Source organism: Pempheris klunzingeri, chromosome 21 (assembly GCF_042242105.1).
Source record: "Pempheris klunzingeri isolate RE-2024b chromosome 21, fPemKlu1.hap1, whole genome shotgun sequence".
Taxonomy (NCBI): domain Eukaryota; kingdom Metazoa; phylum Chordata; class Actinopteri; order Acropomatiformes; family Pempheridae; genus Pempheris; species Pempheris klunzingeri.
Genome location: NC_092032.1, coordinates 15,297,830 through 15,320,212, shown reverse-complemented (window position 1 = coordinate 15,320,212; position 22,383 = coordinate 15,297,830). Strand labels below are relative to the sequence as shown.

The following is a 22,383-nucleotide window of genomic DNA, read 5'->3' as shown; positions in this document are numbered from 1 at the left end:
GGAGGATATGGCTGTGCATAATGACTGATGTAACTATGAGACAATTTTATTGGTCACATTAGCTGTTTTTCTATATTGATGTGAGGGCGTGAGCCTGAATCGAACATTTCTCTACCTCAAACATGATTTGTGTCAGCTACAAGAAGCTCTGGGAAAGTGCTGGTTTCAGATGTGATGTGCAAGGATTCTGTTTGTTGTGTTGAGCAATGAAGGGAATAAATCTTTAACCTGTCTGTCTCCTCTGGTCCACTGAGTGGTAGTTATGAGATCTTACAATCATTTCTATCTGTCTGGAGGCAGTTTACGGCCACTCCAACTTCGTCTTTCTTCAGTGTGTGGCAGCTGAACTCTAGGTGACTCTAGTTGACATGGCCGATTGCCAGCGGGCCAGCCGAGCTCCAAGGCTCATCGCAGCCTGTTAGCATTTCATTAGCACGTGCCCCGGCCCCTCCTCTGCCCGGGCACTGGCAGGAGACAATGCTCAGTGTACGTGTGCCAACTGGGTCCATTATTACAGCACTCAGCCCAGCCAGCACAGTCCAGTTTCTTAATGGGGGCAAGAGGAGCCTCCAGTTCATTCAGTATCTGTGTGACAGCATTTTTTTAGCTTTTTTTTTACGTGAGCATTGAAATTTTGGTTGTATATTTCCTGCCTGATCCATGTGATCCTCAATCTGTTTGTGCTTACAGTCCAATAGGCAGCCGGTCAAACTCAACCTGCTCACCTGCCAGGTCAAACCGAGTTCTGAGGACAGGAAGTGCTTTGATCTCATTTCTCGTAAGTTTCACACGCGCCTGACGCACATTACACTGCATGCCCGAATAGCTCAGTTATGAACACATTAGTTCGAGACAGTTCGGGAATTCCTGCCTCTTATAAACATCAAGGAAAACAAAGCTGTGGAAGCACAGCACACGGTATTTATATTACAGGCTATTTTTAGACTGCGTGTCCAACAGGTATCGTGCAGACAGGTGATATATTGGAATAGTTACACAGGAACACTGTCTGATGCTCGTTGTGTTATACAAGACAAGAGATTTGCTTATTTAACCTCTCTCTTTCTGTATTCCACAGATAACCGGACATATCATTTCCAAGCTGAGGATGAACAAGAGTTTGTCATGTGAGTAATTCAGAGTAACATGGCTCAAAAAAATGCATGATCCTGTTCTGCTTGGTTTTACTCCACACTAAAAAGAGCATTTATCATCATTTCTTAGGGTTTATGAGTTTACCTGTCTCATGTTTGACCACCTTTACCTAAACCCAGAGTTAGATATTTGTGGGTGATTTTTATTAGTGGCAGACTGGTTTCGTGTCATTGGAAGTGTTTTGCTCTGTGAAAGGCAGAGATACTGTTGAGAGTGGGTTGCATTGAGGATAGCAGTGGGATTTGTGGTCTGCAGTAATTCAGATCGCTGTAACCTCATACTTGTTGTCTCCCACGCAGTTACACACGTTCATGTCGGTAGGCAGACACACACACACGAGCACACACACACACACTACAAGGAAAACAGCAGTTCAACAAATGTTTCATGAAAACATCACACACCACGTTTAGGTTTCTTATAGCCTTTCAGTTGTTGTGTTTTTTTCACTCTTACCACACATGCATATACATTTGATTTGGTTTTACTTCAAAGTAATGAAACAGTGAGTACTACATGTGTGATTATGTACTTAATAGGTAGCTGGATCACCAAACAGCTTGCTTGTGTTAGCTGGCTTGTTGTCCCCAGTGCAGTTAGCAAAATAGCTAATCCAGGGAGCCAAATTCTGTGTTTACTTGGCTAGACTTGGTCGTTTGAAATTACTTATGTATGTTTATTTGGAAAGCTGTCAGTCGCTCGTGCAGTTTCCTTCAAGTAATGTTTTGCCTGATGACTACAAGGTTAAAAATCACAAAAATCTAAAGGTTTGGAGCTAGAAAAAAGTGAGTTTACTAGATCTCTGTGGCACAGTACAAAAAGACGATATTTCTGGCTCTGCAGCATCAATTTTAATGCCTTTTTCAAACTGTCCATGGTGAGCCTGACAGCATTATAGGAGTGCAATGCTTGTGCTATTATTACTAGTATGAGTATTTGTTACAGATTTTCCCATTGGTGAAAGAATATCAGATGCAGGGAGCAGAATCTGTCCAGAATAAAACACATTTGTGGCACTTCTGTTCTGGACTATGATGGCTTGCCATGGTTTCGCCACTTGGTTCAGTGCTGCGTGAACACCCTGTGTCTCCATGTACATGCTCTCCTTTGGGATCCAGCTTGCTGCTCCTCACTGCCGCTCCTGTCACGCACCTCCAACTGCAGCAGCAGCAACAGCTTCATGAGTCTTCATGGGATTTTCCATAAAATATTTAGTATTCCATCGGGCTCCTGCTCACCCTCCTCCTCAATTAGACTAAGAGCATATTATAATACATGATAGAAGTAAACACAAAAACGCTGTGGCTCAGCATGTGTACACCTACACATCTGTGGAATATGATATCTTGTTTTTTCACACATACAGATAAATAGACAATCTAACACGTCAATTTATGTGCCCACTGCCTGTCTGCCCTCTGCTTCTGCAGACCGGGTTGAGTGACAATGACAGAGGAAGTGCTGACATCAGGCTCAGAAAGCGTAGTGTGTTGGGGGGCGGGGGTGTCTGTGTGTGTGTCTGTGTGTGTCTGTGTGTGTGTGTGTCTGTGTGTGTCTGTGTGTGTGTGTGTGTGTGTGTGTGCGTGTGTGTGTGTGTGTGTGTGTGTGTGTGTGTGTGTGAGGGCCAGTGCCATGGGTAGCGTGCAGGAGCAGATTGTGCCGTGTAGTGAACTACATGAGGCCATGTTTGAAAGGCAGCTACAGTGGTTCCTCTCTGTGAGATTCTTAATGACCACAGTGGGTGTGTATGTGTGCATGCGTGTGTCTATCTGTGTGTGTTTTACCTCTTCAAAGTAAATAAATCTGCTGTAGAGGAAATGAATCCACAATGAGGACATTTCCCTGAGAATAGAAATAAGAAGAGCTGAAGTTATGCTGCTGTTATCATGTCAGTAGTTATAGATAAATACATCTTTAGTATAAGTCTATTAATGCATCATACTGTATATGTATAATGAAAATTTAATCTCTCTTTGGTCCAGTCAGTAGACTTTTGTCCTTTCTAGCCAATAATGATATAATATGTGATAATAGGTTTTGCGTATGATAATGATATTAATGTGTTCAATTTATTGTTTGCATCATTTTTCAAGAAAAATTTTTCAGTTTCTCATTTATGAGGATTTTCTATGTTTTATATCAATATAATTTGAATATCTTCTGGGTTTGGACTGTTGGTCAGACAAAAAAGCTATTTGAAGACATCACTTAGAGCTTTTAGAAACTGTGATCGGCACAGTTTTCTGACATTTTACAAATTACACTATTAACCTAATCGAGAAAACAATCATCAGATAAGGGTAGATGCAGCTAGATTTCTTATCTTAGCTCATTTGTGGTGCTCTCGCATTGTTTTTAATCTCTTTGTAAAATATTACTTGCACTGCACTATAATGCACTATAAATGTCTTATTATTTATAACACCAGTAATGATGTGCTCCCATGTGCAGTTGGATCTCAGTGCTGACCAACAGTAAGGAGGAGGCGTTGAACATGGCATTTCGTGGCGAGCAGAGCAGCGGAGGCGAGGACGGTTTAGAGGACCTGACTAAAGCCATTATAGAAGATGTGCTGCGCATGCCGGGCAATGAAATCTGCTGCGACTGCGGAGCTTCAGGTGTGTACTGCTGTTTAGATATATGAACACATCCTCTTCCTGTTTTGTGCTTAGTCAATCCTCACCTTGTTACAGGAGAAGAGGGACACCTTCACTTCAGCATTTTCCGATGTCACAGTGGGCAAATGTTTAATTTAAAGCCACACACCAATCTTGATTTCTTTGCAATGTCACAGCTGGCCTGAACTCAGCATCCTTCATTTAGATGGTAACTGAACAAGCCACACTGCAAATCCCCCAGCAGCCCTCAACAAACAAGTGCGTGTGTGTGTGTGTGTGTGTGTGTGTGTGTGTTAGCATACAGGACACAACCCGATCCTGATCCTCCCCCACATTAGGAAGCAAAGACTCAGCACTTAAGAGTGGCATAGACGTTCAGGCCCTCTGACACTCACACACACACACACACACACACACAGAGGCTCACTGACTGACGAACCGACAGACGGGAGGACTTTATGCTCTGAGGGGGAAAAAAACATTTCTTTGCTTTGAGAAACAACATCATTACATCACGTAGTTACATAAGTCACACACGCTCTGACGACCCCTGTATTCTGTAGAGAGGAGAGGTAATTTGTCATGTCTGTCGTCTTGTTGCTGCGTCCGCTGGTGTACATGGTTTCGGTAGTAACACATGTTCCACATGTGGGTTTACGCTGTGTTTCCTGGTTGATTCTTGTCGTTTTTCTTTATCAAATCACAGTAGATTTTAGAGATGGCTCTGACAGGGTTCCCTCTCCTCAGCGCATAAAATTATCTTCACGGTTGATAGGTCATTGGAATGACTTTGAAACCTGTGTTCCCTCTGGTCTGAGTAGACGAGGACAGCTCCCATCTCATTAGATATTCTCCCAGGACCTCCCTCTGTAAGACAAAGCTTTGCAGCTTTAGCATTAAGCAGTTATAGAGGTCAGCGTGCAGTCACTCATGATGCTTAACATGAACTCTGTGCCTGATCACCAGCTTGCATCTGTTCGCTATGTTGTGACATTGTGTGTATGTGTGTGTGTGCACGTGCCTGCCTTCTGCCTGTGTTTGTGTGTGTGACTCATTGGTTTTTGGGGCCGCCTCTGATGTTTCCAGGCGTCTGCCTGGTGTTCACTTGTCAGATCCAGAAAGAACAGCATCAGCAAGCTCACAGCCAACACTGTACGTTTTAAAGCTTGTTTCAATCTCCCAGATTGCGTCTGAACATCAGGCGGCGATGCTGGTCAATCTTGGCGGTTTAGAGGGCGCTGCATGAAGTCGTCATACAGCTTTGCTACGTCTCAGCGCACTTGTGCCGTTTGCTCGGCATTAGGTTACGCAATGGGCTCCCATTTCCAATCTCCCTCCTGCAGCATGATGTGACTGTGGTCTCTGTTGGTGCCTACGACAGTCCTCTGGTGGTCTGCAATGATTTATAGATAAAATCAATAAATGGAATCAATGAATAAGCTTTGCTTTCAACATCCACTCAAGTTAAAAGCAAGGTTATTGTAAAAATTCCCCTGTATCATTAGCTGAATGTTTTATAAACAGAAAATATATAGAAATCTATCTTTAAACACTGATGTCCGTTGTTTTGATGTTAGTCCCTCAAAAGAGTAATGGCTCCTGTCAAAGCTCGACATTTTCCTCCAAAGTTTTACAATCATACAGGAATAAATCAGTTGTTGGGACGCTTAGAAACCAATTTCTCTACTGACAGCAGCCTTAAAGGACAAGTATACAATGCAGCCCCACACAATGTTTTTTTTTTTTCAGAAAAGTGCAGGACTGGTGCTTTTTATAGCTGAACAATCTCTTGCTCTTTTATTCTGAAATGCAATTTTAGTGCTTTTTTGCCTTTAGCTGATAGTTGACAATGTTTGTAAGGATATGTGTCTGATGTTCCAGACTGGACTCAAATTGAATTTTACTGAATTGAACTCATTTGAATGGTTTCTGTCACTACTGTATTGCACTGGAATTTGGAGCTGTGAGCTTTCAATGTTACCTGGTGCAACTTCAGAATCTGCCGTTTGATATTCAGTATTGGCTTAGATATAGGGCATATATTCAACTCATATATCCACATCCATTTTCTCATATTGTCTGTGTTAATAGATCCTAAATGGCTGTCCACTAATCTGGGGATCCTGACCTGCATCGAGTGCTCCGGCATCCACCGAGAGATGGGGGTCCACATCTCCCGCATCCAGTCCATGGAGCTCGACAAGCTAGGAACCTCAGAACTCTTGGTGAGTCAGAGAAACCAAGTGAATAAATAGCGTTTGTGAGGCAGCAGCGCACGGCCTTTACTATTTTCATCTCCAGTGAAACATTAGAAATAATGAAAGAGTAGTGGAAACACAGGAGAGAGCTGAACGCAGCAGAGGTATTCCTGAACCAATGTGCTCATCTGTGTCAGAGAACGGCTTCTGTTCTGCTCGCTGACTCTCCCTCCTTTCTCCCCCAGCTGGCCAAGAATGTAGGGAACAGTAGTTTCAATGAGATCATGGAGGGAAACCTACCTTCCCCTTCACCAAAGCCCACTCCATCCAGTGACATGTGAGTCCTCTCTGAGCAGAAAACTGCCTGAAAACTAGATTTGTTTAATGTCGAAACAGCTGCCTGAATTCCTCTTCTCCTCCACAGGACGGTGAGGAAGGAGTTCATTAACGCTAAATATGTGGACCACAAGTACGCGAGGAAGACATGCATGTCCGCGGCAGCTAAAATGATCGAGCTGTTTGAGGCAGTTCAGTCCCGGGATCTGCTTTCCCTCATCCAGGTGTACGCCGAGGGGGTGGAACTCATGGAGCCGCTCCCTGAAGTGGGGCAGGTGAGTCCTTTAAGTTTAAGCACAGAGCTTAACTCACTTACCTTCAGTGGTATCTGGTCGTCCAGATAATTTTGGTTCAATTTTTTTATCATCTCTGAGCATTCTGCACGATTCAACAACTTGTCAGAAAAGATCCAACTGTGTCTTTTACTGTAGCTCTGTTTCTGGTCTCTTCCAACTCCTGAGGGAAATATCAGGCTCTCCAGCTGCTAAAGCTGTTCCACCATGTTCACCAGCTAGTCGCTAACTGTGTCTGTCTGACATTTGGTTACAGGGTTTTTTTTCAGTTCGATTTTTTTTTCAGTCCTCCTCTAAAGTAGTAGTCCCAGTGAAAACTGTTGAAAGTGAGGTTTGTGGATCATCACGACTAGAGCCCAAATGACAAGTCGACCATTTACTCAATCAACAGGAAATGAATCCATTTTTCAGCAGAGACGTCACAGATTCACTGCTCCCAGCTCTCAGATATGGATATTCTCTGTTTTTCTTAGTTATCTATGATAGGTTACTGAATATCTTTGGGTTTTTGGGCTGTTGGTCCCACAAAACAAGCAGTTTGAATACGTCAGCTGGGGGTATTTGTTTTGGGTATTATAGATATTTCTTTCATAGGTGGCAACACAAGTTTCAGGGGATGAAATCTTGAAATCTCTGTACATGCAGATCAAACTATCTGCCCTTTTGCATATTTCGCATCAGGCTGAAATGCATATAGTGTAAAATTGACATTCGCAGGCAAGTGTATTACCTTGAATCTTGGCTCCATGCCATCCTCCCCCCCTGACCTCCTCATACACATCTACAGTAAATTCTCCTCCTACACCGTGATCTCATATTTGACTATAAACCCGAGAAAAATCCCTCTACCCGTTTTACTGCAGTGGTTCATCCTCATGTGAGGTTTACTCCCAACAGGCACTCCACGCTGACACATTTTTTTCTACCAGCTGGTGCATTATTTGGTGGATAGAAATGGGTGTAACGTTTGGAAAATTTTGAGTCATCCGGACAACTTCACCAGCAGGTGGTGATATCCAGCAACCTCCACCACATCGCAGGGCATCATCTCACTTGAGTTCATATTGACTCAGATGACGACATCTGCGGCAGCGTAATTCATGTCTCCGTCTTTCTGCGGCCCAGCCTGCTCTCTCTTTGTTGCCTTGCCTTTTGCACCACTGGTTCAGGCAGTCAAATAACAAGCGTAAGTTAAAGTTAAACAACAAGCGGTAGATGATGAAGATACTGTACCGTAAACAACACGGGTGATCAGACCTAATGTGACATAAATGGGTCATGGTTTTATAACACAGACACGGTAGTTTCCTAATGAAAAATTAAGTGTACCTTGCAGCAGCAGGATAAAAGAGGATATCAGTTGGTGACAGAGGGAGCTGCTGCTGTATGCGCTATGAAGTCTGACTCACCGATATCTGATCTGCTGTTGTCAGTACATCTGAATGGCTGCAGACAGCACAGTAACATCCCGCCCCCTCCCAAACCCAGACAGCATGACAGGGATGCTTGAATATATACAGCCTCCTCTGTAGCCTATAGATTACAAGATGACACCAAAAATTAAGTATATATATTCCTCGCTTCCATGTATTTCATGTTTTTTCCTCCATTTAAAGGAAATAAATCTAAATCTAATTTTAATTCACAGATGAAATTACGGCAAAACTCTCCCAGAAATGGACAAATCTCAGCTTTTTTCCTGCTGAAATATTATTTTTAGGAGCCATTTTGTTTACTGCGGCTTGTTTAAATGCTGAAAGAGACACAGAGAGGGAGAGAATACAGAATGGATGCTGCCCAAAGATTGTCTCACAGTGTCTTTGCTGTGTTTGATGGCCCCCTGCAGGAAGCCGGAGAGACAGCACTGCACTACTCTGTACGGACTGCTGACCAGACCTCACTGCACTTAGTGGACTTCCTTGTGCAGAACAGGTACATTTTTTAACAGTCATTTCCACCAGAAAGCTAAAATAGAATTGCAAAAAGGGTGTGGATTGGCTTCGGCTCAAACTGCGGTCAGAAGTTCTTAAAACACACCAGCGGTTAAGGGGAAAATTGTGTAAATGCGTAGTTACAGATTTGATTTTCTGCTGTGAGTCTTTCCTGCTCTGTGCTTCAGTCTGTAGTAAGGCGGTGGAAGTGCAGAGGAAAGCTTAGCGCTGTACAGCTCAGCTCAGATTCCCACAAGGCAAAGAGAAATGGGTCAAGCACTTGTTCTCTGCCTTAATTTATTCCTCTCTTTCCAATTGTTTACCCACCACTGCTCCAACAGCACATAGCCAGCACAGACCGAGAGGGACCCTCTCATTAATTAATATCTGTGCTCACACGGTGTCGTGCTTTTTCCCTCATGATTTAAAACATTTTTCTTGCCCTTTCTGGGAGCTACAAGAGATCTAAAGGGGATTATTTACCTGCTGTAACAGTGCAGTGTGAAGTTGATTTGGCACAGCTAAGACGAGGCCTTTTTCCAGCTCTTTTCTCGCATGCTAAACTCAGAATCCTGGGTAATAACACATTAACCTGCAGCTGCAGGACTGTGGAAAACACCCTGAGGCTTGTGACCTGTGCCCTGACTCGGTGTGTGCGTACGTGTGTGTGTGTTTTCTCCCAGCGGTAACCTGGATAAGCAGACGGAGTGGGGGAACACTGCCCTGCATTACTGCTGCATGTACGAGAAGCCCGAGTGCCTCAAGTTACTCCTGAGGGGCAAGCCGGCCACTGATATCAGTGAGTCACATGTCGAGGCTCATCCTCTTGTTAAAGTCATCTGTACGCACGAATCAGACTCTAACTGTTGATTACCCCCCCTCCGCTCCCTTCAGCCAATCAGAACGGAGAGACGGCGCTGGATGTTGCCAGGCGACTGAGGAACACTCAGTGTGAGGAGGCAGTAAGTACAGGACCGCCCAGATGGTGATTTTGGACATCTCAGTGGATGTTTAGTGGTCTAAAGAAATGACTAAATCCCCGATAAACCACGCAGCTTGTCGGACAAATTGAAGAAAAGGATGCGGGGTATAAATTGTGGTTGATTAAACACGTGTTGACCAGTTGTGGGGCAGATTAGTCAGAACACTAGATGGCAGTCAAAGGTCTGTCTACAGCCTCAGGCAGCAGGGACATCAGAGTGGAAATAATTGTTGATGTATGTTCATTATTAACGCTAATGTGAACATGCAGACAAAAAAAGCAGTTTCAAATGCAGTGCAAAACCTATATTAAATAAATGTATCTACACATTTGATTTTGAAACCACATCTGAGTGATATTGTAGCTCTGCTTATGGGGTATTGTTTCCCCCTTTACAGTTTATTCTATGACTTGTTTGTAGAGTTTAGTTAGTAATTATATTTGCAGCCAAAGCTGATGTAACGTCTTTATCTTGTTGCTGATAATGCTTTGTATTGGAAAGCTATTTGCATGTCTATAACTGGTGTGTGTGTGTGTGTTCTTTAGCTTGTGCAGGCTGCAGAGGGGAAGTTCAACCCTCACATCCATGTGGAGTACGAGTGGAGCCTCAGACTGGAGGAGATGGACGAGAGCGATGACGACCTCGACGATAAGGTTCGAACAGAGCGTCACATTCACTCGTCTGAATTCAGACAAGTTTTCAACTCATCTGCTGATGGCCGAGCAGCTCTTCTCCAGCTCAGTAACTGGATTCTGTAACACAGCTAAAAACAACCATTATCACCATCTCCATTATCCTGGTCATCATCGTGTTGCTGAAATTGGCCTGAATTAAGCAACTGCTGACTATAATTTTCTTTATTTATTTTTGCTATTCATTGTGACTCTGTTAAAAGAGTGTTTGTTTTGTTTTCATGGCAGCAACTGAGCAAAGCAAGATGTCGTGTTCGATGCTTTAAAGCAACAACAAGTCATAATAATGATAAAGCCTTTTTATATATAAGAGCCTTTCAAGTCATCCAAGGACACTTTGAAAATCCACATACGGCAGTCAATACATAACAAAGATAACAGTGGATAGAAGATAATAGTGCCCACGAGGCACAAATCTGTGCCTCGTGGGTTTTTAACACATTGCACTTTTTCCTTTAACACTGACATCGTTGAGCAGATGCATTTTTTTAACTTCTCATGTAACTCAACTAAATGTATCTTCTGAAATGTCAAACCATTCCTTTAAAGCATCTGCAGGTTATGATTTCAGCTCAGCGTAATCAAAGAGCAGTGACTTATTCCTCGCCAGGCTCTGTCTCAGCTGTCTCCTGTCCCTCTGCAGCCCAGTCCCATCAAGAAGGACCGCTCCCCGAGGCCTCAGAGCTTCTGCCACTCCTCCAGCCTGTCCCCCCACGACAAGCTCTCCCTGCCGGGCTTCATCAGCCAACGGGACAAACAGCAGCGTCTGTCCTACAGCGCCTTCACCAACCAGATGTACAGCGCCTCCACCGACCTCACCTCCTCTCCCGTGGCTGATGGCCCGCCGCTGCCACCCAGGAACCAGGGCAAAGGTCAGACCTGCCTGCTCCAAGTGCACCTGAGCCTGCGTCGATTTTCAGACAACATCCACAGTTTTGACAGACGCTAGCTTATAACAGTGATAGTCAGTTAATTCAGGAGATCATATTCTGATAATATGTCTTTTGCAAATGTCAGGCTGCAATGCAAATGGTCTAAAGGATGTCTGTATGCTTTACTGTGTCTGATTACTGTAGAAGGAAGATAACTGTACTTTATTGTGTCTGTTAATGTTTAGTTATATCAGGACAGGATTAGGTGCAGAGAATGCTTCGTAATCACTTTTCTGAAAAGTTTCTTCATTGACATTCCCAGTCAGTCAACACACACATTAACACACCCTGCAGTGGAATGCAGTTTAACACACAGATCAGAGGGCGGGATGCAGGTGTCATTAAGGTTGCTTACACAGTAAACTTTCAGGAAAACATAGCCGCAGGAGAGGTCAGGGTAGCGATGGTTACTCAGGCCTGTGTAAAGGAAGCTGGATACACACTTCATCACTTGCCTCGACACAATATGCAGACAGCGCACTGTGGGCGTGCTGTCTGTGCAGTATCAGAATTAAAAATAACACTCCTCCCTCTGTGAAGGGGTTTGAAACACTAACAGCCAAACATCACAGAAGCTTACACTGCAAAACATCCATCTCAGCAAGTCATTTTAATCCATTATTGAGCGCTTAAATCTTATTTTTCTTAAAACAAGCAATATGAAATTTCACCTGTTTCCAGTGCAAATTAAAATGGCTCAGTTGACCCTTTACTACGCCTGTCAAGCTTCTAGTTTTCACACATTTGCAATTCATCATGATAACATGGCAGATTAACCATCAAAAAATGGTGGTAATTTTTTTAAATAATGAGTCTTTCACACAGAAGTAAACAGAACTTGGCTTCTCATAGCTGAGAAGTGTTGATTTTGTTGACTAGAATAACTGTCACTTGCACATTGTATCAGCTGTTGGCGAGTTAATTAACAGTAACTCTGGAGTTCAGTGTTTTAACTGACTTGCTCTTAAATGCACATGATGGATACATACTTGATGAAACGCTAAAAGACAGAGGCTGAAGATGCTCTCAGGAAGCTTTGAGGAAAAAAGTCAGCATCCTCATTATTTGAGGAGCCGTGCAGAAGACATGGAAATGAAGAAACTGCATTGTTTTTGTATTGTAGTGAAAAGCTTGTTAGTCCCAGTATTGTATGGTACTGCATACAGGTCAAGCATTCAGGAGAATGCTGGAGTATAAATGCCCCCAAACCAAATAAAGAGCAAGGCATTATTGTTGGCCTAAACTCTGAATTAACACTCGGGAAGCTGACCGACCTTCCTGCAGAAGGAACCAGGATTAAAATGTAGTTCCTGGCCTGCAAAAAGTCCTTAGTTCTTGAAGTGTTTTTCTTCCTGAGACTTAAAAAGGGTCTGCTAATATTCTTAAATGATATCAGGAGATTATTTCACTTTTAAGTACCTCGAGTGATTCAAATAGCACTGGTAACAAGTGGACTTCTTAAGTTTGATTTATGCAAAAATCAGATTAAAAGCCCGAATAAGAACATGAACAACATGAGGAATAACATGCTAACTCTTCAGATGCTCCAGACCAGCAGCGCAGCGCTCTCTCCCTCAGTGGAGGCTGAAGAGCTCCTCCTGGGGGGGCCAGCTTCGTGCCATTTTTCTTCTTTTTGCTTTGCTTTGCCACTGATAAGATTTCATCTTGTTATTTTATAGTGTGTGGGAGCAGCTCTTTTTAAGACTGACATACTGTAGATTCTCTCCCACACTCCTCATCTCGCTCTCTTTTCTTTCTCTTTTTTGTTTCTCTATTCTTTCAGCTCCACACTTGGCATTCCTTGGCTCTCATTCGCACTACGCCACACTGGCTGGCACTCGACCATACATCAGTGAATATCCTGTTTTTATGTTCTCCCCCTTACTCGGCTGTGTGCCCCATATACAGTTATCCCTCAGTTGTTTCTTCCTTTACAGCTCAGATGCACAGGGTGGTGGTGCTTTTTTAAACTGAACAATGGGACCATGTAGGCAAACTAAGTCTCCAGTTCATTATTTCTTGCCTACATGTTGTTTTATTTTGCTGGAATCATGTCCCACCATCCTTGAGCTGTAAACTCTTAACCACAGCTGATTCCTCTCTGGCTGAGCTCTCTATTAGCTGCTTTCCCTTCACTTTTCTCCACATCTCCATATCAGTGAGCGCCTCGGAGTCCCAATAGACACAAACAGGCATATTCATAAAGAACACACCAAAAATGTGCCCACACCCCAAAATCATTGCCCCTTCTCGTTATTTTGCATTCCCGTCCAGACAGTTCTGTGTTATAGATTTGTATTTTTTCTTGCCTTAATGTGTCTCCTCATTTTGTCCCACAAAAACTTATTCCCAACAGAGAAAAAAACAACTTTTTCCATGTTTTAACTCCTCCTCTCCTCTCCATGCTTCATTATCCTCTCCTTTACCTTCTCTGGGTTTTGGGGGTTAACAGGCTGACTTTTTTGGGGGGCCTCATCACCTCATGTGTTCTATGTATCGCTCCTCCAGCTCCTACCCCATCTGGCCCTCCCTCTACACTCACACCAGGAGGCAGCTCCACCCTGTCCAAGAAGAGGCCTCCGCCCCCACCTCCTGGACACAAACGCACCCTGTCTGACCCACCCAGCCCGCTCTCTCACAGTCCACACAGTAAAGGGGGCTTGACTGGGGGTGAGACGCAAGCACACGTGTAAACAGTAGGGCTGGTTCCACTCAGGCACGGCTCCAGCCTGACGCTTGAATATCATCACTGTCCAAATTTACGGGGTTATTTTAATAGTCCTGCAAAGTAAAATAGAAAAACATGTTTGGAGATTTTGACAAGATACTCTTAACTCAAGGTCTGCTTACTAGCTTTTTCCAGACGTAACTGAATTAACCAAACTCCTTTTATTGACAAAGATACAGTTTAAAGGTCCAGAAAAAAACTTGTAAAAGGACCTGGAGTTAAAACTATTTTAGCAAATGTTCCCAAAGTTCAGAATGGATTTTCATGCTCAAATGTTATGAGATTTGTTACAGGTTTTTGAGTTGCACAGTCCAGTGGATTTATGTCTCTTTGTGCAATGGGAAAGTGTGTTAAATGGTAATCTCTCAATGGTAATACATAGGTACATGAAGCTACCTTATTTTTATTCATTATTAATCATTTGGTCTTAAATTAAAGTCACAATTTTATGATTTATAACTTATTTAAAATCCAAGGTGTCCAACTTTCAGACGTCTTTAGGAAATTATTCAGTTTACGCTTGAGATGAAAGAAATGTCTAAAATGCACAACCATGGTGGATTAATGCCAATGGCTGTGTCAGAAAAGTCACAGCTACATACATTTGCTCCAATTGTTTGTGTACTTGCTGAATTTCTTTTTCATGGTTTCAAAGTATTAAACCCTCTGCTTGATGCTACGCCCCAAGTCAGATGTGATGGATGGTTGAAATGGGAAACGTTTCCATGTTTAAGACTTTCACACCATCTGACATCTAAAGATATGATCATATGAGGGTTAAGTATACTTTGCATTGACATTATAGCACCATAAGTATCACATTTGGGTTTAATTACCTCAAATGATGGACATCCAAGTGGAAATGTACACCATTTAGAAGTCAGAAACTCATTATTACAGTAACTTCAATATGTCCTCAATGCACCATCAGAGAGGATGCACTTTAATAATCTTGAGAAACTTTTTATCCAATAAATATCCACAAGTTCACCAATCAACAGACTTTCAAAATGCACCAAGAGAAAATCCATGAGTTTGTCTCACTCCGGGTTAGTTAGAAAAACGTTCTCAAAAATCAAAGCTTTAGTTTTTTTTTTTTTGGTTGATCGACACTGAAAAGTTTTGTTGTAACCAGGAGACAAAAGACGACTCACCTCAGTCATCTTACCTGTAACCTTGTGTCCCTCATGTGTATAATGGGGATAATTTTACTGTAACTCTGCATTTATCATTTGTCCTCTGTGGTGTTTTGTGCACTCTGTGTCACACTCACAGTACCACGCAAACATTAATTAAATGATAACACTTTATTGCACAACCTCCAAATAACCCGGGCTCATGGGAAGCTCAGCCAGATGACGCCTCCCTCATTGTTTTTTTAACCATCACAGCATGTTAATTTATTTCCACATTTATATTAAATTAATCCCTTGGTTGGCGCTCGGTTATGGTGTTAAATAATCTGTTTGTCGTCATCAATGTCAATATTTTAGGAAGCGACTCCACCCCTCCTCCTGTCAGCAAGATGTCTCCAGTCTCCAACAAGTTTGAAGGAATTCCTCAGCAGCAAAGGTACCAAACAAAGAAAACCGGAGTGGCATTTTAAGTTTAATTGGTCTCAAATTTATTGCATCACTCGCTACCATAAAATCTATGAGGCATAAGCATCATTTTAGATTCTGTTTTTCATTTAACTTCATCTGAAAATCCTTTCCCAGCACTACTTCAAGCAACACAAAATCTACACTTGGTCCAAGGGTTCTTCCCAAACTACCTCAAAAAGGTAAAACTTTGTCCACTTTCTATTTGAATGCTGGTGAATTGAAGTTGTGAAGTAATTGTGTGCTTCTTTCTCCAGTGGCATTGCGGAAGATTGACACTATACACCACCCGTCTATGGATAAGCCCAGCCTTCCTCCAGAGGTCTTCCAGAAGTCCCCGCCGGCGACCGACACCCCTCAGAAGGCTCCCCTGGGGGACAGGCCTCAGCTGGCCGACCTGCCCCCCAAACCGCAGCCGTCTGAACTTCCTCCTAAGCCCGGAGAACTTCCTCCGAAGCCGCAGCTCTCTGACCTTCCTCCTAAACCTCAGCTGGGAGACCTCCCGCCCAAACCCCAGCTCAAAGACCTGCCTCCCAAGCCTCATCTCGCAGACATCCCCCCCAAACCTGGAACAGCCGAGTCCACTCCTAGGCCGCCACCCGGAGAGACGGTGCAAAGGCCCCAAACGCAGCCTCCACCTCCACCTCAACCTCAACCTCAGCCACAGCCTCAACCGCAGCCTCAGCCTCAAGACTCACCGTCACCTAATCAGCAAGCAGCTATAGGGACCCCCACCCAACCGGCTGCTGAAGACACCAATGGGACCCCAACAGGGACTGCAGAGACACCAGTGCCCCTCCCGAGGAAGATTAACACGGTATGAACATACATGTTTTGCACACAGGTCTCCAACCACTTCATATTTCTCCTCTCCACTTCATATATATTTCTATATATATTGATGTTCTGGTGGCCTCTTCTTCTTCTGCTGCTGGTTATTTCTACAGCTTCAGGTATTCAGTTGTTCTCTAAAAATAGACTAGAAACAGTTACCAAAGACTCTCTACTGTCTGTAGTGGTCAAAGAGGCTTCAGTGTTCCCCCTGGTGACCTGCTGCTCCATTTTGATTTTATAGGTATTTTCAAGAGTATCATTTTGGACCTGGTGGTTGCCTAGAAAACAGTTTGATGTTGCTTTTTTACTAGTTCTTTTTTAAAATAAATATATTTGAATACACTTCCTTACAAAATTAAATGAAAGTTAAAAAGAAGAACCGAAAGACGATTCTGTTAACTCTGATAACAGTTTTGCTATCTGTGTGTTCAGGGGAAGAGCAAAGCCCGTCGGGTGAAGACGATCTATGACTGCCAGGCTGACAATGATGACGAGCTGACGTTCGTTGAAGGAGAGGTGATCATAGTTACAGGAGAGGAGGACCAGGAGTGGTGGGTGAGTCCAGCTTCATTACTACTCCTTCACCATGACGCTTTCGACCTTTTTATCAGCAGGAATATTCCTGAGGCAACTCAAATGCACTGAATTGTACGTCGGGCTCTTTTTCTCACATGCTCTCTTTACCCTTTATACTTCCAGATCGGGCACATTGAAGGAGACCCCGAAAGAAAAGGGGTGTTCCCCATGTCTTTTGTGCACATCCTGAGTGACTGACAGCCAGAAAGACTTGCACTACACCTCTCCCTGAATTGGGAGGCCCTGTAAATAGCTACCAAAACACCCCTTGTCACATGACAAGTGTCCTAAAGAGAAAAAAAAAAAAAAGAAAAGCAACGAAGAAGAAACCCAAGAAGGCTCATTTAGCCATGGATGCCTCATCCATGCTGTACAAAGAATGTGTGTATTCTTCCTTTACCAGTATTATCTTAACCCTATAGCACGGCTGTGACAAAGCCACTCTCAAAACCCTAGCACTTACCTAAAGTCTATGTTTATGCTGTTACTGTGTATATATGTATGTAAATATATATATTTGTGTGTGAGTGTATATACATGTTTTATTGTACAAAACATGTACCATTGCTCTCTACCTGTCAGATTAAGCATCAGGGCGGTAGAGTTTGAATTTTATCTGTATTAATTTTACTGGCCCTTAAGTAATTATCAGCTTATATTTCTGGAAAAAGGACAAATATGAAATGGAATGTGAAATAGATCATGTCACTATTTGTGTCTTGCATCCCTGTTTACCACCATAATTGACTGAAGAGGCAGGAGTCTCCCACTGATCTCCCCGAGGTGAAGACTTTTTTCATTAAATGTACTCCTTGTTCTTGCTTGCTTTGTGTGTACACGTATTATGGTTGTTTTACAGTATAGAAACCTGCTGCTACTGTGTGGTGGAATATCAAAGCCTGTGGTTCACTGTAGGTCACTAATTTACTCCTTGTTACACTGTTCACTGTATGTATGCTGTGTGTGAACTCGACGCCATCTCCACAGTCCTTTGACCTATTCTGTGCATGGTGTAACAATGACTGGAATTGAGTGGAGTGCTGCATTCAAAGACGCTCACCTCAGGGTTTGAAGAGCCACTATTAACCAAGCAGGACTACACAAAGGGTATCCTGTTGTTGAAGCCACTATTAATGACAAGTACGGGAAACTCAAGAGGACATCTTAGCAATAACTTGATTTTCTGACAGGCTAGAAGTTTCACATTAACCTGTGTTCACGATTCAGCGTCTTGTAAAACCTCATGAGCTTGAAGTTTTTTTAGTTTGAGTCATGTGATATCATTCCACGTTACTGGATTCAGTACATTTCCAGGTTTGCCTGTGAACCAGAAATGTCTTTTAGAGGTGGACTTTGTAAAGGCTGGAGAGCCGATGTATTTTCACCCAGTCCTCACTGACTTGCAGTTCTTCCCATGTTAAGGAACAAACCCATCAACCCATTGTATCATTAAAAGTGCTGTACTTAAACACCGAGCCTGCTGTCTTGCTTTATCGAGATTACGCCATGTGGTTTTCAGAGCCGTTTTTGCCTCCCCGTGGAATTTCAGAGACTCCGAAGCATTAGAGGAGAAAGTGCATCACTAAGCAGCTTATTGAAAGTGCTGTTGGACTTCAGATAAAGGAATGGTAGAGGTTTTGGGAAATGTGCTTATTTGCATTCTGGAGGCGAATTAGCTTAGATGATTAACGATCAATACCACTCATGTCTGTTAAATATAACCAAGGCCAAGCAGTGGGGGAGTAAGAGTACATTTACTCACTTTACAATCCAGGAACTTGAGCATTTGATTTTATGCGGCATTTTAAAGGCAAATATTGTACTTTGGACTACTCATGGCCACTAGTAAGATTTTTACAAGTATACATTTGGTCAATTAGATTGAGCTTCCCAACAGTATGAAGGACAATTAGTTCCACCTCAACCATTTACAACTCTGAAATACATTTGAATACCTCAATAACATTCATCCAATAAAAGCCCATTCTGCACATTTCTTTTGATACTTTACATTTGTTGCTATACAAGTAAAACATTTAATAATTTCCATATAATGCTTTGTATTAACCCTACAGGAATGAGTGAAGGTTTCTCTAAAATGGCCAACTGTTCAAGGCTGAAAGCTTCTCTAGTTTCAAATCTTGACCTTACAGCAGTTTAACTTTTAAAAGCATTTCTAACTTTCTACATCAACTACAGTTGAACATTTAAAGACAAACGCTCAAGACAAGAGTTCAAGAGTTCTCAAAAAGATTCTTTATTTTTTCTCAATTCTTATTTACATTTCAACCAAAGTTAATTCGATGCTACAGTTTTTGCATTTAATATTAACACAGGAGTTATCTTTTAACATAAATACTTTGTGTCACTACACAAATTGCATCTTACCAAATGAAAATTTTGAAAGCAGTCATACCAGAGTACTGGTAAACTTATTTACACACTTGGGCTTTGTGTGGAAGTTTTGAGCTGTGATCCTTCTCCACTGACTTGATGACACCCACAGCGACAGTCTGCTTCAGGTCTCGCGCTGCAAAGCGACCTGAGAAGCACAACAAAGTTAAAACACTGCAGGAGTCAACATGGCAGAGATTTCTTACACATTAATATAACGTTAAGTGGATGCTGTACCTAAGGGAGGGTATGTGAAGAAGCTCTCCACACACATGGGCTTGATGGGAACCATTTTGACCGTCGCAGCGTCTCCAGACATCAGGATCTGGGGCTGGTCCTCCAGTTTCTTGCCCGTGCGGCGGTCAATCTTCTCCCTCAGCTCAGCAAAGCGACAGGTCACGTGGGCAGTGTGGCAGTCCAGGACAGGAGAGTAGCCCGCTTTGATCTTCCCTGGATGGTTCAGGATGATCACCTAAAGAGAAGAGCCACATCAGCACAGAGCGACAACTAAACAGTAAAATCAAAACTCCATCGAACCAACCTGAGCTTCAAAGCTGCTGACATCTGACGGAGGGTCATGCTGGGCGTTGCCCGCCACATCCCCACGCCGCAGGTTCTTCACAGCCACATTCTTAATGTTGAAGCCAACATTGTGTCCCGGCAGAGCCGTCTGCAGCCCCTGGTGGTGCATCTCAATGGACTTCACCTCCGCAGTGAGCTTGGCAGGGGAGAACATCAGGGTCATGCCCGGTTTGAGGACGCCAGTTTCAATCTTACCCACTGGCACGGTCCCAACTCCTGAAGGATGAACAATGAGCATTTGTAGTTAAAGTTTAAAAGGTATTTTCAGTCAGCCAGCATTACAGCATTGCTATGTTTCCCCCATTCTAATCCCTCTGCTGCACACCTGTGACTTATTTCTTGTGATTGGAGCTAATCAATCACAGTCAGACTAGGAAACAAAGTCATGGCAACTTAAAGCACCATTTCTAACCTCCAATTTTGTAGACATCCTGTAAAGGTAATCGTAGTGGCTTGTTGATGGTGCGCACAGGTGGTTGAATGGAGTCCAGGACTTCTAGCAGAGTTCTCCCACTTGCATTCCCTTCCCTTCGTCTGGCTTTCCACCCTTGGAACCAGGGCATCTGTAGAGACACACCACTTTAGTTCAAGGTGCTGCGTTGTCCTTACCAGATACTTTTCTAGATCATTACCCTCTGAGTTGCAGTGATCATGTTTTCCCCAGTCCAGCCGGAAATTGGAACAAAAGGCACGGCCGTTGGGTCGTAGCCAATCTTCTTGAGGAAGCCACTCACGCCGCGCACCACTTCATCGAAGCGTTTCTGGCTGTAAGGTGGCTCGGTCAGATCCATCTTGTTCACACAGACAATGACCTGCTTTACACCCAGAGTGTAAGCCAGTAAGGCGTGCTCTCTGGTCTGACCACTTCTTGACACTCCGGCCTCATACTCTCCTTTAGCCGCAGAGACCACCAGGAGGGCAACATCAGCCTGAAATGACACCCATTATGTGAGAAAATGAACTTAAACATACAGAAAGTGATGCACCTACATGCTGCGTACCTGGGAAGTCCCTGTTATCATGTTCTTAATGAAGTCACGGTGGCCAGGAGCATCAATTATAGTCATGGTGTATTTTTGAGTGTTGAATTTCAGTAGGGAGATATCAATGGTGATTCCTCGCTCCCTCTCAGCCTTCAGCTTGTCCAACACCCAGGCAAATTTGAAGGAGCCCTTCCCCATCTGTAAAAGCAGATGAAGTCTCATAAAAAGGCTTTAACATTTTTGAATCAAGTGTTTAACATCAGGTTTAACTTCAGCTCACCTGTGCTGCAGCTTTCTCAAACTTCTCCAGTCTCCTCTGATCGATGCCACCGCACTTGTAGACCAGGTGGCCGGTGGTGGTCGACTTGCCACTGTCAACATGACCAATAATCACCACGTTAATGTGAGTCTTCTCCTTTCCCATGGCTGTGGGTGTTAAACAAGTCGACTGTGGGGCTTTCCTGAGCTGAAATAACGACGTTAGCTCTTCCAGATTCTTCTATCAAATTGGATCTGACCAGCCGCTCTGGAGAGACTTTATAAGCTCCACTCGGCCACACAGGACACATCATTGAAGACAGGTGTGCTGCAAATTAAGCTTAAGTGGCGGCTGATGCCTGTTTGATAAAAGCTGAACTTTACTGGATATTTGTTGAATAATCAACAGCTTGGACGGCAAGAAAATTAAACACTGAAAAGCTGACATTTTTGTGAAAAGTCATTGGGGAGGAATGAAGAAATGTTTCAGCTTGATCTTTCATCAGTGTGCAGCAGCAGTCAGTTACAGTCAGGCTGCCACTATAGAGCACCTCAGGATCTCACATTACAACCAGGTGTGTCATGTGGAGGTTTGTCTTTGAAGAGCCTCAATAAGTATCCTCTCCTTATATATCAAAGACACTATGATCGGCCACAAAGCATAAAAGGAAGACACATTTTCAGTATTAAAGAGACTTCTGATTGTAGAAGTCTAAATGTGTTCCTATAAGAAAGGATGGAAAACAGACAAAATATCTTATTGTAAGAATATAGGAAGTCAGTTTGTGATGTAGTTAGTGGAGATGAAAAGTTTAATGAAAAGATCCATGTGAGGTTGGATTACTTTTCTTTTCTGTACCCATACACTGCAGCTCATTTCACAAAATGGGAAGATGTCATATTTCATAGATCAGTAACATGTAGCAAACACTTCAGCTTCTATGGGGCACAATGTCACAATTCATCTTCTTATAACGTCAGAAATGAAAACAGATGAACTAAAAAGAAGAAGTATTTAAGCGAACAATTGTAGGTTAATTCTACCATTATTTTAATGATATTAAATTTCACCAAGAGTGAATTGATAAATCACTTTCATGATAGAGAAAACACATAGAAACTGTTTTTTTTTTTGTTTTTTTTTAATACTAGCTGGTGGACATCATCCAATCCAGTTAAGATCTTCCCTTCCCTGCTGGGTGACTTTGCTGGTACATTTATGACCGTGTCATCGGCATAAAGGAGCTTGTTGGCAGGTCATTCATAAATATACTGAAAAGCAAAGGTCC

General features: G+C 43.0%; 3 protein-coding genes across 3 annotated transcripts in view; 1 reads left to right on the top strand and 2 right to left on the bottom strand.

The window, feature by feature from the left end:
- asap1b (ArfGAP with SH3 domain, ankyrin repeat and PH domain 1b) overlaps positions 1-18,346 on the top strand; it is a 54,322-nt gene extending 35,976 nt beyond the window's left edge. Inside the window, exons 12-28 of the mRNA XM_070852540.1 lie at positions 691-778; positions 1,079-1,127; positions 3,607-3,773; positions 5,865-5,998; positions 6,217-6,308; positions 6,396-6,582; positions 8,447-8,532; positions 9,215-9,330; positions 9,426-9,493; positions 10,060-10,167; positions 10,850-11,078; positions 13,647-13,808; positions 15,360-15,438; positions 15,585-15,649; positions 15,725-16,284; positions 16,734-16,856; positions 17,001-18,346. Coding sequence (XP_070708641.1) covers positions 691-778; positions 1,079-1,127; positions 3,607-3,773; positions 5,865-5,998; positions 6,217-6,308; positions 6,396-6,582; positions 8,447-8,532; positions 9,215-9,330; positions 9,426-9,493; positions 10,060-10,167; positions 10,850-11,078; positions 13,647-13,808; positions 15,360-15,438; positions 15,585-15,649; positions 15,725-16,284; positions 16,734-16,856; positions 17,001-17,075 — 2,388 coding nt within the window. The 3' untranslated portion in view covers positions 17,076-18,346. The remainder of the gene's footprint in view (positions 1-690; positions 779-1,078; positions 1,128-3,606; positions 3,774-5,864; positions 5,999-6,216; positions 6,309-6,395; positions 6,583-8,446; positions 8,533-9,214; positions 9,331-9,425; positions 9,494-10,059; positions 10,168-10,849; positions 11,079-13,646; positions 13,809-15,359; positions 15,439-15,584; positions 15,650-15,724; positions 16,285-16,733; positions 16,857-17,000) is intronic.
- The window catches only part of LOC139220726 (uncharacterized), a 275,609-nt gene that overhangs the window by 79,355 nt on the left and 173,871 nt on the right, over positions 1-22,383 (bottom strand). The window lies entirely within an intron of this gene.
- eef1a1l3 (eukaryotic translation elongation factor 1 alpha 1, like 3) lies at positions 19,221-21,328 on the bottom strand. The gene is made up of 7 exons (XM_070852550.1): positions 21,117-21,328; positions 20,855-21,034; positions 20,486-20,782; positions 20,266-20,416; positions 19,813-20,069; positions 19,509-19,743; positions 19,221-19,419 (listed from the first exon to the last, which is right to left on the bottom strand). The coding sequence occupies exons 1-7, from the start codon at positions 21,258-21,260 to the stop codon at positions 19,310-19,312; spliced, it is 1,374 nt and encodes a 457-aa protein (XP_070708651.1). The 5' UTR covers positions 21,261-21,328; the 3' UTR covers positions 19,221-19,309.